The 14,207-nt window shown below is 48.5% G+C and overlaps 1 protein-coding gene across 1 annotated transcript in view; it reads right to left on the reverse strand.

Moving 5' to 3' along the window:
- The window catches only part of XKR6 (XK related 6), an 84,668-nt gene that overhangs the window by 17,961 nt on the left and 52,500 nt on the right, over positions 1 to 14,207 (reverse strand). Inside the window, exon 2 of the mRNA XM_027765439.1 lies at positions 12,587 to 12,783. Coding sequence (XP_027621240.1) covers positions 12,587 to 12,783 — 197 coding nt within the window. The remainder of the gene's footprint in view (positions 1 to 12,586; positions 12,784 to 14,207) is intronic.

The raw sequence follows: 14,207 nt of genomic DNA on the forward strand, positions 1-14,207 counted from the left end.
GAAAAGTGAGGACTCCCCCCCCCCCAGGAATGACACCATAACCTCCATATTACATGCTGGCCCTCAAGTGATGGAATTTTGACAGAGGCAGTGAGACTCCCTGGAAGAGACATGGGCTCTGGACAAGCAGGCCTCGCATGGGGCCAGCTGTGTGGCCTTGGGCAAGTGAACTGACTCTCTGAGTTCTGACTGCTGTTTGTGAGCCATGAATAAAAATACAGAGTTTGGAACCAGCAGATGGCGTAATAATTACATCACCAGACTCCACATAGTCGACTGAGGTTTGAGTCTTGGACCCAGCGACTTAAAACTCACGCATGCATGCCCAAAATCCCAAGAGGAAGAACAGGGATTGTGGTGTGGCCATCTTCCCTAGGAGGTGATACCTCGCCTTCTGTGTCTCTCTGTAGAGTGCAAACACACTATAACAAAATCTCTTAAAAACAAAGTGCCTGCTTGAGGCTGCAGAGCTGTTCGTTCTATCCCTCCACCACCTCCAGCCTGGTCCTGACCACCACCCTCCTGCCTGGAGCAATGCAGAGGCCTCCTCACTGGTCTCCCCCTGCCACTCTTGCCCCAGAAGAACTCATTCTCCATGTGGCAGCCACAGTACCCTTTGAAACCCTAAGTGTGATCATGCTACTCCTCTTCCCCCAGCCTTCCAACTGCTTCGCATAGAACCCACAGCCCTTCCCGCTCAGATGCCCCAGATAGCGGTGCAGCAGTGAAACATGATGCTCTATAAGGCTGAGGTTTCGTATACACATATACATACATATATACATATATAGCCTATGTATGTGTGTGTATATAGATATAGGGAGAGCCTATGTATGTGTATATATTGCCTGTGTGTGTGTATATATATATATATATAGCCTATATATGTATGTGTATAAATAGATATAGATATATAGCCTATATGTGTGTGTATATAAATTGCCTATGTGTGTGTGTGTGTATATATATATATCCTATCCCTATATATGTGTGTGTATATTTTGCCTCTGTGTGTGTATATATATAACCTATACATATATGTACATATATATATTGCCTAAATATCTGTGTGTATATAGATATGCAAATATTGAGTTGTCAGAAAAGTAATGATGCATTTTTTGCATAGAAAAATATGTCATGACTTTCCCAATGACCCAAAATGTAGGCAAATCTTAGAGGTTCTAGAATATGTATTGTTGTTTTTATATATTTTTGTTGACTTTATATTTTTCACATATATTATAAATATATGGGGAAACTTGAGAGATTCTAATACAAATGTATTTATATTATACATATATACATAGTGTACACATATGCCCTATATCTCTCTATATATACATATTCGATATATATTTGAAATTCCGTTGTTTATCGCCCTCCTCCCCTAAAATGTAAGCCGCAGGAGGACAGAGACCTCTGCCTTGCCCCTCTCTGTCCCCGCAGAGCCTAGCACAGGTTCCCTGTGGCATCGTCTGTGAGTAGATTAAGGCAGGTCAGATTACTCCCAATTACGAAGAAAACAAGGCTCAGTGAGTAAGCATTATCCTTGCCCGAGGACTCAGTGGCCCGGGAAGGCATCACTGGAAGAGACTAGGTTGCCGGGTGAAATACCATTGCTTGGAAAGAGCCTCGGTGGGGACCGACCGAGGGCCATCAACAGCTGTGTGGGAGAACACTAGCCACCACTGTCGGGTTCGTCCTCGGTGCCAAGAGCAGGTGTGATCACTTACCCTCCCTGCACCCCTCTGAGGCAGGAGAGGTTAGCCGTGGTTACAAGCGAGACCAACAAGGCTCAGAGGGGTGAAGGGCCGGCCTGAGCAATGCGGCTATGTGTCAGGCAGGCGTGTGAAGCCAGGCCCTTGGGCTCCATGGCTGGGAGCTCTGCATGTGCTAAGAGGGGCAGCACCTTTCCTTCCAGGGAAGTCTCAGGAGACTCCCAGCGGGATAAGCAGAGTAGGGCTCAGAACACGCGTTCATTGCTGGGAAAGCAAGAGGAAAGGGCAGGGTCCCCAGCAACAGCGGGAGTGGTCGGGACTGAGACATGGGCCTATGCGGTGGTAGATGGCAGATTTCACAGGCTGGGGTGTAGCGGCTTGGGTCCCCAGGGGTCTGCATCCACCACAGCTCTTCTCTGTCAGGGTCAGGGTCAAACCTCACAATTCCTCTTGATCTCCTGACCAACCGGATGCCTCAAAGTGGGCCCAGAATTGAATGGGCCTCTGGGGGCGAGCTTTACAGATAGAAAAGTTGAGAGTAACTTGCCTGTAATCACTTGGGAAGTGGCACATCACCCCAGTTGTTCCTTTAGTGGCCTCTTCTTTCCCTCCCTCCTCTGTAACACAGAGGATGGTATTTGTGAAATTTCTCGGCTTTCTTCCCTTGGAATCTTGAGGAATAGAAAAGATCTTTTGAAGATCATTCTGTGTTTAGACAAGGATTCACTCTGTTGCCATCGTCCTGCCTCAGCCTTCCAAGGAGCTGGGACTACCATGCCCAGCTCTTAGGGTGGGCCAGAAATCGAACCTGGACCTCCTCTGTGGCTTCAGCCTACTTGGTAGCAGCACCAACCAGTGCACGCCACCACAGCTGGGCCTTGCAGATCATCTCATTGCAGGCTCTTGGAGCTGGAAGATCCTCCAAGGCGCAGGATTCTTGACTAGTTCCATCTGACTGTCTAGCCCAAAGGTTAAAGAGTGCTACTGCCCAAATCTTGCTAATACCGCCACTTTCCTCTTCCTTAGAGTCATAGTGGCCAGGGCTTAAAGGAGCTTTAGGAGTCCCTCCTTCCCTCACTCATACTGCTGAGGCCGAGGGGAAATGAGATTCCTGGGGAGAATGAGACTTGAAAGATGAGTCCGGTACCCCTCAAAGTGTCTAGCTTAGTGCACGTCAGACTTGGTGTTCCTTCACCCAATGGTTTCCCAGTGCAGGAAAGCAGGGAGAAGAAACCTCACAGAAGAGCAGCTGGACAACACCCCTAGGTGGACTGAGTGGCAGCAGAGGGCTCCCAGCTTGTCTCCATGGGGCCCCCTGGGGTTCAGCCTAGGGTACGGGGGTTGCCCCGATCATCTCTGCCTCCCCGTTCTCTTCATTCAAGGCCTTTGCCTAGGGCTTCTCCCTCTTTCTGGAACTCTCCTCCAGATGCCTGCAGGCCTGGCTCCCTCCCTTCCTCTTCAAGGCCACCTGGGTGAGTCCTTCCCCGGTCTCTATTGGAAACCGCACATGCCCGCTTCCCTTCCTACCTCTTCTTCTCACCTTTATAGTTCTCCTAAGGCCCATCATTTACTAAGATATAAATCAAAGCTGTGTTTTGCTTATTGCCTGCCTCTCCCTACTGGGAACATAAACTCCATGGGGGCAGCAGTTTCTGTCTGTTTTGCTTGTTGCTGTATCTACCCCAGCCCCTAGAACATGCTAGCACAGAGTAGGAGATTCATAATAGTTACTGAATAAGAGAACAAATGGCTCAATTGTAGTAACTGCTTAGGCTTCTGTGAAGCCTCAGAAGCTACCTCAGTCACCTGGGCAGGCTCAGGAAACTGTTCACGTTTTTCTGTTTCAGCATTTCTTGCACAGATATTTCTAGGTGGTCCTTTGCTATTCCATGTGTATTAACTAATACAAGCAATTTAGTTGCTTTCAGATTTTTCCTGCTATTCTAAGAACCCTCCCTCTCCATAGTGGTTAGGGACAACCTCAACCCAAAGACCTCAACTGTATGCAGAATCAGGCTAGGCTGATGCAGTGAAAGGCTTCAGCTGTTTGAAATCCTTGCAAATTCTGTTAAGTTTTAAAGTGATGTTTAACAGGAAGCCATTTGGAGCTTAAGAAGAACTAGGACCTGGAATTGGCTGGTCAAGGAACCCTAAGGATGGATTCCTAATGGCATCTTCTCAAAAAGAGAAAAGGAATCCGAGCAGGAGAGAGGCCATCTTTGGAGGAAACGAGAGTCCAAGTCCGTGTCCTGGCTAGAGGAGGCAATCATGTCTTAGCTGTGTCTCCTCATTTCAGTTGTAGGTGAAGATGCGAGACAGCTGGGAGAAAGGGGCGATGGGAGTTGCACATCTTTTCATTTATTAATTTTCTCATGGTCCAGACACAGAAATGAGATGAGTAGCCCGCAAGGTGAGAGCAAATGCTGGCAGATCGATATGCCTCTTGGTCTGAAAGCCCAGAGTATTTTCTGGAGATGGCCAGCAGCCCCATCTTAGAGATGGTCAGTTTCAGCAAGGGGTGAGTCAGGGAGAAAGGATCCTCGCAACCAGGGCTCAGTCAGGCAGTGGCTGAGGACTGGCCAGGGGTTGAGGGCACAGAAGCTCCTTGTAACTTTGGACAAGGCAATTCATTATCTGATGTTTGACACAGTGGCTGGTTGTTTTAATAACAAATTTTGCTTCTTGTTAATGAGGCAACAGTGGGAAATACATGGCTCCAATGGAGACGTAGATCCCTCCCCTCTGATTCACACAACTAACTCATCATCACTTTCTGGGGCAGCTTCACCCTGTTTCACCAAGATTTCAAGAGACGAGGAATCACTTTTTGTGTTCTAGACTTAGAGAGTGGTAGATAACGTCCACATTAGCAGAGCTGGACAGAGACCAGGAAGCATTTTTACACGAGAAGAGAAATCTGGATCAGCTGGTGGCTTGGTGGTTAAGGTAGCTGGATCACACATGGCCGACTACGTGTTTTGAGTCCTGAACCTGGTGGCTTGAGAAGTATGCCAGGCACATGTGCATGTGTGCTCAAAACCCCAAAGGAGGTAGAGATGGAGGAGAAGGGATTGGGGCATGACTATTCGCCTTGGGGGCGGGGGGTGCTTTCTTGCTTCTCTCCCCACCCCCCCTTCTTTCTCTCTGGTAAGTGTATGTATCCTCTGGAAAAATTTTAAAGAAGAAGAGCAGTCTGGCCAGCCTGGACTGCAGTGCTGGAAGCCACATGGCCACCAGTGGTTCCAATGTTCGATCCTGAAATGTGCTGAGTGTATATGTACATGCAAGCCCAAATCCTGACAGGCAGGAGAAAGGAGATCACAAAGTGACCAGCCCCTGTAAAGGGTGCCTCTCTCTCTCTCTCTCCCTCCCTCCCTTTTTTTTCTCTCTCTCTCTAGCTCTCTCTTTCTCTCTTGTATGTGTGCATGTGCTCTCTACCATGAAAAACAAAACAAAATGAAATAAAAACCAGACTAAAACCTACTACCCTGCAGATGAGTTCTGAGGATTAAATGAGATATTTTTAAAAAGAGAGAGAAGGAAAAGACAAGAAAGGAAGAATCGCCCAAGAGGAGACACATGGAACTCTTTCATGGTAGAGAAGGAGAGAAGGGAAGCCACCTGACTGATGCAATAACCGAGAGTCATGCCTGAGGCCTTCCCTCCACCTGAGGGCCAGTACCCCAAGGGAAACCAGGTCAGGGAGACAGAGAGGTAGGATGATGTTCCCTGTGGGATGCTTTTCATCCTCATGAGGGGGGGGGAAAGTAGTATTCCTGGGGCTGCGGGCTGAAAAGAAAGACACAGACCTTTCAGCCCAGTGGGGCAGAGAAACTCAGGTGAACACGCACCTGAGTCCCTCAGGTACTGCCAGCTGGAGATCTTGCTAGAGAAAGAAGCTAATGTGAAGTTCAAGTGCAAGTTGCTGGAAGGGTTTTTGATGTAAGAGGAGCCAGTAAATGAAGTTAAGAATTAAGGAAACTAGGAGGGAGGTTAACACTATGGAGGCAGGAAGAAAGGTCCCTAATGGCACCTCAGAGCTCAACAGGAGAGAGATAGAAAGCTCCCTAATTTTATCTTAGAACTCAATGTTTCTCTAAATGAAAACGAATGTCTAAATGCAGTTTAGTGTTTTCTCATACTTCCCTGTCTTAGTAAAGGTGCTTGTTTTGACATAAATGTGGTGCTAAATGTCCATGGTTCTCGATGGTTATGTAGGAGAGTAGGGAACTAGTTGGACAAGGCATAGCATGTGAACCACGTCCTCTAAGTCTTGTGCTACCATTTCACCCGAAGGCACAGGGTGGCAAACAGAACAGCGTTTTCTGAGCACCTCCCTTGCTGTGTGACCTTGGGCAACCTCCCTCTCTCTATGCTGTAACTTATCTTATTTTAAACAAAGGGAGTGATCGAGATAACCGATCTGGGCAGTATGTCCCCCACCCCCACTTACAGGGTCTCTGCTCCAGTAAAGTGGTACACGGTGGGACTGTCACTCAAGAGAACAAAGTCTGCCATTGGTCACCTTTGATAGAACCCCTTGTGCTAGGAAGAGAAGCACCCCAAATATGTGTTTCCTGTACAAGGCTGATCTGGACTGTGCCTGCTGGCCCCACTCTAGGGTCAGAAGTAGTCTACCTTCCAGGTCCAGTCCCAACCCAGGCCTTGACCCCACCCACGACCTTTTTAGGCTTGCCCCTCAGAGGGTATCTGAGGATGACTTCTGAGTGTTCCCAGGGTTCCCGGGTTACTCAGGTCCAGAGAACTCCATACCCATTTCCCATAGATCCTCCTCCATCCCAACATACCCAGCTGGAAAACTCTCACCCCTATTCTATCTGCCTATATACTCACACACTCTTAAGTCTTGATGGTTCATTTCCAGAGCTCAAATCTGTCCATTGCTTGATTTCTCAAACACTCCCAATCCCCAGAATCTCACACTGGGACTGCCCCAGCAGCCTCCAATCAGTGCGCCTAACTGAGCTCTCGCTCTCCTCCCTGCACAAGAGGAAAAGAGATCTTTGAAAGCAAATCTGGCCCAGCCTTGGTGGCACATGTGGTAGCACCCCGAACTGGAGGGCTGGAAGCTGCATGGCTGACCATGGGTTTGGGTGTCAAGTTAACTTACAAACATGCTGGGTGCTCATACACCCAAGATCCTGAAGCTAGGAGGGCTGGGGGAAAGAGACTGTAGCACAATGAGACCCACCTGTCAAGAATAAACTCTTCCCCCATTTGCACATGCTCTCTCATGAATAAAACAAGTAAACTTCCAAAATAAAATCTGATCACATGCTTTTCCTATGTGACCCTTCTGCACATGGTATAACCCACACTTATATGGCCACCAGGCACTTACTCATGGGGCCCGCCTTCCTCTTCATCCTCTCTCTCCCCTTCACTGTCAAGTCCAGTCATGCTGGGTCCTTTTGCTTTCTGGACAAGCCAGGCTTTGCCTCCCTCTGCCTTTTATGTGCAATTCCCATTGCCCATAAGGCTGTTTCTGCTCTTTTCACAGCTGGTTCCTTCTCATCATTAATACCCAGCCCCAGTGGAAAGGCTTTCTCTGACCTCTGGCTGAGGTAGGCACCCTCCACCCCTAGGATCCTCCATCTTAGTATCAATGTTTGTTGGCCTCAAAGCACTTCCTATGACATGTCCTCTCTATTGTTCCTACGCCATCTCTCCAGAGAGAATGGAAGATTTATGAGGACAGGGGCTATGTCTCCTGTGTTCCCTGCTGTTCCTTGGCATAGAATGTGGTACCTGGCTTAAGACAGCTTTGTCAGTTGGCAGACCATATCATATTCATAATATACCGGGCAATGTGCTGTGGACATATATGTTGAGCTTATTAGATCTTCACGACAACCCAAAGGGTAGTTGCTATTCCCACTTTACAGACGAGGAAACCCAATTAGGAACTGAACTTACTCCCATCACAAAGTCAATACATGGCAGAGCTGGAATTTGCAAGCAGCTCCATCTGACTTTTCTCACTCTACCAGACTGTGTTCCAAACCCTGTCACAATTCAGAATACTAATAGCAAAGCCTGAGAACACATAAGAGTTGCCAGCAGTGTAAATGTGACATGTCAGAATCACATGCCCCTTTATATTTTTATCTTTATTTAAACTTTTGAGATGTCAGATTGAAGGGCCCAGCTGCAATGTGCAAATAACTCTAGCACAATATATGTATGCTCTGTAATTATTTCTCTCAGTCTGTATTCATGGGGAAACCAAGTATAAACCCATTTTTGACTGAATATTGTACTGTTAACCCAACACTTAGTAAAGACTAGAGGCGGGGTGGGATGATGAGAGTGGGAAAGACTGGCATTGAGTACATCAATGGAAAATGAGTGACAGTGACATGGCCCAGCCTCTGTGGCCATATCAAGTAGTGTACTGGACTGTGGAGCTAGAAGCCACACACTGACTACAGTCTAAATCTTTTGCCTGGTTAGCCTCGAAACACAGTGAACATGTGCACACATGTGCCTATGATCCTGGCAGACTACATGACAGGAGGGAGTTGTGGTATGAACTTTTCATGCATGTGTGTATGTACATGCACACATGCTCTATCACAAATAAAAACCAAAACAATGGGGGCTGGCAGCTGGCATGACGGTTAAGGCCCTGGACTCTGACATGGTTAACCATGGTTTGAGTCCCAGACCTGGCAGCTTGCTTTCTCACTTTCCCTTTCTCTCTCTCTCAGATAAAATTTAAAAAATAATAAATAAAATTAAATAAAAATAATTCTTTAAAAAACAAAAAGCAACAGCGATAATATTAGTGACCTTCCTAATTGCCTACTGACATTGATGGTGTAAAGTGGTATGATGACAGGAGTCATCATTAGGCCTACCAAAGCAAGACCAACTAGTATGGATCTCATAATACAGCCCGAAGTCCAATTGAGGAAGTATATCTACCGGGTTATCGGAGAAGTCATGACTTATTTTTCTGTTTCTCTATGCAAAAATGTGTCATGACTTTTTTGATGACCCAATAAAAGCACTACCACCCCTAACAACAAAACAAAATGGTAGGGACCAGAAGTTAGTGTAATGGCTATGTCGCTGGACTCCCATGTAGTCGACTGTGGTTTGAGTCCCAGACCCAGTGGCTTAAACTCATGCCAGGTGCATGTGTGTGCGTGCCCAAGATCCTGAGAGGAGAATGGAGAAGAAGGGATTGTGGCATGGCCATCCCTCTGGGGGGTGAATTCTCGCTTTCTGTCTCTCTGTCTCTCCTTGTCTGTCTGGAGAGTGCACGTGCTCTATAGGAAAAAACCTCTACAAACAAACAAACAAACAAAAACCAGACATGGTATGGGGCACTTGACATCTGTCTGTCATGTTGTATAATGCTCATAACATCCTTCTATGATAGGAAGTAATATTTCCCCTATTTTAGAAATAAAAATATTGAGGAATAGAAAGGCTTAATAATTCACTAAAGGTCACATGTTTGGCAAGTAGTAGGTGGGAGTCTTTTCTTGCCATGACCCTCCAAGCACTCACATGATTAGAACATCCATGTCACCAATAGGCCCCTTCCAAGTGCATACACTTTCTCTCTCTGCCTCCAAGTTCTAATATTTTAACTGATTCTTTTATAAGGGCTGGTAAAATTCCTGTAGTTTTTTATAGGAAAAGAAGAGAAAGGAATCTATTAGCATAACACAGTGATCTGGTGATTTAGGAACATTCTAGACATTAGAAGGAAAGGGCCAAGCCTGTAGCAGGCATTCTGTGCCCAGTGGGGATCAGTGTCCTTCCTACCCATAAACTCAGTTAACACTGTAGACCTCATGCTTCACTTGGGGATTCACACCCAATGGCCTTGGTTTAACCTAGTAGTTCCCGAGTGTATTTAACCACAAAAGTCTATTTCAAGAAACACTTATCCCATACCCAAACTTGAGGAAATGTTCACTGACTTCTGAGCTTCTGGCACAAAAATAGGGCATATGGGGAGGAAGAGCCAAGAGGAGCTTCTCCAAGATAAACTCTCCAGAGAGATGTGATCCGTCGTTACTCTTAGCTCCTTTCACAAGGTGCCTGCTTTCAGAATCATGCCCAAGCAGCCCTAGCCTTCACAGACCCTGGCGCCGGTAAGCTCCTATGTGCGGAAGAGCTTTAGGAAGCAATGTCCACGGTCCCTTAGGAATCCCCATTGACTTTCTTCTCCAGGAATTTCACACCCACCTCTTAATGTTTATAATCACATGTTCTATAATCTGTTAAAAAAAGAATAAGCACATCGAGGAGGGGAGAAAAGGATGAGCCAGGAGGCCAAAGAGAGACAGAAATCTCCTTAGGGTCTTGCCTATGCTAGTCACCACTGGGTCCTGGAAATAATAAACACACCCTGTGGAGTCTGATGGTTTACAAATGCTCTCACATGCATTATATCATTGCATCCTCCCTAAAAATCAGGTATTATCATTCTCTCTCACAGAATACCAAAAAGGAAGGGAAGCCTTGAAAAGGTGAAGGTCCAAATCAAAAGGGTATAATTGGTGATCAAGTCACTGAACCTTAAATCTTGTATGAGAGCTGTGGTGTTGGGATATGACTAAAAACTAGAAGAGAAAAGAACGAGAGGAGGCATAATGTGGCAGAAGGCAGTTTAGAAAGAATCTGCTATGGTTTGAATGTGTCTACATTTTTAGGTAGTGATTAGGCCATGACAGCTCCTCCGTCATGGATGGGATTAAGATCCTCATAAAAGAGCCCTCACAAAGTGCTAGACTAGCTTGCTATGCTGCCTTCCACCATGTGAAGACTCAGCATTTCTTTCCTCTGGAGGATGCAGCCGTCACCAGACAGCCAAACCTGCTGGCACCTTGATCTTGGACTTCTCAGCCTCCAGAACTGTGAGATAATAAATTCTGTTCTTTATAAGTTGCCCAGTCTCAGGTATCTTGTTATAGCAGCATAAATGGACTAATGAAGAAGAGTCTCAGACAATAGTAGGCTTGGTTTTGAGGGGGGGAAAAAAAAGAGAACTCTGATGGGAGAAAAAGAGGCCCCTCCCCTGCAACAACAAATTTGCCCACTACAGTTCTGTTGACCTGGGGTGGGGAGCAGCAGCCCCTGAGACCTCAAGGTAGGTTGGATATGAGGCTCTGCTAAGCAGGAGAGAGGTCTCAGCACCAGAAATGTGACAGCATTAAAAGCTTAAACTCCAGTTCTGCAGAAGTAACTAAAGGGAAGGGAGACTACAGAGGAACTGCTAGCTGGAAAAAGTGAAGAGGCAATGCTCATCAATGAAAGGCTTGAAGTTTACCTGCCTGTAAAGGACTACATTGGTGGCAGGGTTGGGGGGGGGCAATGGGGCAACCCCTGTGGGTGTTCATGAGTGGGGCACTGAGGGTCTGTTGGAGCACTATGAGGGCCTTTGGGGCCTAGAAGTGAGAACCAGGAGCAGAAGAAAAGGAAGCAGACCCCTCTCCCCCAGCTGCCTTGATACCTCAAAGCAAGCAGCAAGCCAGCTGGGTTGGGAACCTCTGAGTTGAGTCATTTTGGCAACTTCACCCAGTGATGAGAAACTCGCTACCTCCTGGGAACCAGCAGTTAGCGTAATGGCTATGTCGCTGAACTCCCACGTAGTCGACCGCAGTTCGCGCCCCAGACCCGGTGGCTTAAAACTCACGCCAGGCGCGTGTGCATGCATGCCCAAGATCCCGAGAGGAGAATGGAGGAGAAGGGATTGCGGTGTGACCATCCCCCTGGGGGGTGATTTCTCACTTTCTGTCTCTATGTCTCTCTCTGTCTGTCTGGTGAGCGCACGCGCCCTATGGCGAAAACCTCTCAAAAAAAAAAAAAAAAAGGAACCTTGCTACCTCCTGAAATAGTCTTCCCATCACTGGAGGGAATATCCTCACCTGTTGAGTTGGTAAGTCTCCCTGTGGCTTCCTCCACTTTTGGAAAGATTCCTGTTTTCCATGACATTCTTTCAAATGTGAGACAAACACATCCCAAGTCTTCCCTAGACTAAATGTCTTCTGTCCCACATGTGTTGCTATTTCTGGCCCCTCCGCATCCCAGACCATCTCCCTTTCTCCCCTCCAGCCCCCCTGACTGTGTTCTGAGGCACAACCATGGCCTGAACTGCTCTGGTCATCATCTCCTGAGTGACACGGTATTGACCAGCACAGTCGAACCTTGTGAGGGCACCTGGGACAGCGAGGCAGGGCCTTGGACATGTTTTGCTGCTGGAGTGACCAGTGATGTCTGAACTGTGTCTGGGGGCTTCTGAGCCTCCTTGGACAGTCTGTGGCCACAGAGTCAGAGGAGTTGGCAGGGCCAGTGGGCAGGTGCACTGGGCTCTGGACCCCTCTATCACTGGAGCCTGTTGCATAATGGGGCTTCTCAATAAGCTTGGCTTGAAACAAGAGCACGTGGTTTAAGTGTCTGAAACTGCTGATGCGGCCTACCGTGATTCCATCTTTTTGTCACGCATATCTCTAGGCTGCTGCTCCCCCATCCCATAGGTATGCAAACACCCGGCTCAGGCCAGTGCCAAAGAGAAGGGACCCTTCCTCGTGGTTGGAAGACCCAGGGCCCTGCGCTCTGCTGGGGGCCTGGCTGGCTTTGCTGCTCCCGGATACACTGGAGACCCCAGCTCTGCTCTGCTCGTAAGAACAAAGTGGTCTTGGGAGGCTGAGCAGGCGGGCTCAGGGTGTTTAAGAAACGTCTATGCCACTTGCATGTACGGTGGGGGTGTCCTGATGGCTCAGGATGGGCGACGCCAGACACTGAGTGTGCAGGAGGTGGCCACTGGTGATCCCCAGATGGAGGGTGGGCCTGGGGGCGTCAAGGGCGGGCGGGCAGGCACTCACAGGGCAGCGTCTCGGCGCTGTTCTTCTGGATCATTATGCAGAGCTGTAGCACCAGTTGGGGGGCGCTCTCCAGGAAGGTCTCAAGGAGGCGCAGCATGTTGACGTCTGCATATTCGTACATCATAGCCCAGTAGAAGCGTCGCTGGTGTTCTTTCTGCCGCTGGCTCTGAATCCCCAGGTACATGGTGCGGATATACCTGCCGAGACAACCGGGACAGAACACAGCGTGGGTGGGGTGGGGCTGTGGAGGGACCACTGCCACCCCCCTACTAAAAGCATCCCCCCATGCTCCGAAGTTCCCAGAGGCTTGGTTGGGGCTCTGAGGTTTCCCAGCCCAAGGACATGGTGCTGGCAGGGGTGGCAGGGGTGGCAAGTCAAGGAAGGACTCTGCTCAGCGTGGGAGCCTGGGCTGAGGCCCTAGCCAGGCCCAGCTGTCTAGAAACATTAAAAAGTGCCTGGCTGGTGGCCACCAGGTGGCGTAGTGGTTACACCGCTAGACTCCCACATCGCTGACTGCAGTTTGAGCCCAAGACCGGTGGCTTAAAACTCCTATCAGGCATATGTGCATGTGTGTCCAAGATCCTGGGAGGGAAATAGAAGAGAAGGGATTGTGGTGTTGCCATCCCAAGGGAGAGGGAAGGTTTCTCTTTCTCTCCCACTGTCTCTATCTCTCTCTGGTGAGTGCACACACCCAAAGGCAAAAACCTCTACCAAAAAATTTTTTAAAAAGTGCCTGCTTGGGGGCCAGCAAGTGACGTAGTGGTTGAGGCACTGGGTTCCCACGTGGCCAACCAAGGTTTGAGTCCCGAACCTAGCAGCTTGAAATTCATGCCGAGTGTGTGGAGATGCATGTATGCTCTGAATCCTGAGAGGTGAATGAGAAGAAGGGATTGTGGCATGGCCATCCCCCCGGGGGAGTGATTTCTCACTTTCTGTCTCAGTCTCTCCAGCAAGAGTATGCACCCTATAACAAAAACCTCTAAAAACAATAAATAAATAAAAGTCCCTGTTTGAGGCTGCAGAGCATCCATTCTATCCCACCACCACCGGTGGTCCCGGCCACCTCTCTCCTGCTTCTAGCAATGAAGAAGCCTCCTCATCGGTCTTCCCATCCACTCTTGCCCCAGTCAACCCATGATTCACGTGTGCGGGCATAAGTGCAATCGATTGATCATGCCACTCCCCTCCCCCCAGCCTTCCAACATCCTTAGAATAAACCCACACCCCTTTCCGCAGCTCAGAGGTCCTGGTGCCTCTCCAGCCTCGTCTCCTGTTCTTCCTCCCCTGTCTGTCTCTCCTGTCTCACTGGAGCATGTGAGCTCGGGGAAGGTGGGGACTTGCCTGCACCTCACTGCCACCCCCCAGCACCTAGTAGTTCCAGGACACCGCAGGACACATGATAAAGGTTTGTTGAAGAAGCAGACAGACGCGGAAGGAAGACGCCTGTCCTCCAGGGGAGGAGTCCAGACCAACAACACTGTCGGGCCATGCACAAGGCAGGCTCTGCCCACGCTGGCAGCCAGTTTATGAAATGCCCCGCTGAATCACTGAGTGAATGAACCAGTGAATCACTGCTGTGTTCCCACAGAGCAATGGGGTGTCAGGGCTTTGGTCGAGGACT

The sequence above is a fragment of the Tupaia chinensis genome, unplaced genomic scaffold (genome assembly GCF_000334495.1).
Source record: "Tupaia chinensis unplaced genomic scaffold, TupChi_1.0 Scaffold138390_1, whole genome shotgun sequence".
In the NCBI taxonomy this organism is placed as follows: domain Eukaryota; kingdom Metazoa; phylum Chordata; class Mammalia; order Scandentia; family Tupaiidae; genus Tupaia; species Tupaia belangeri.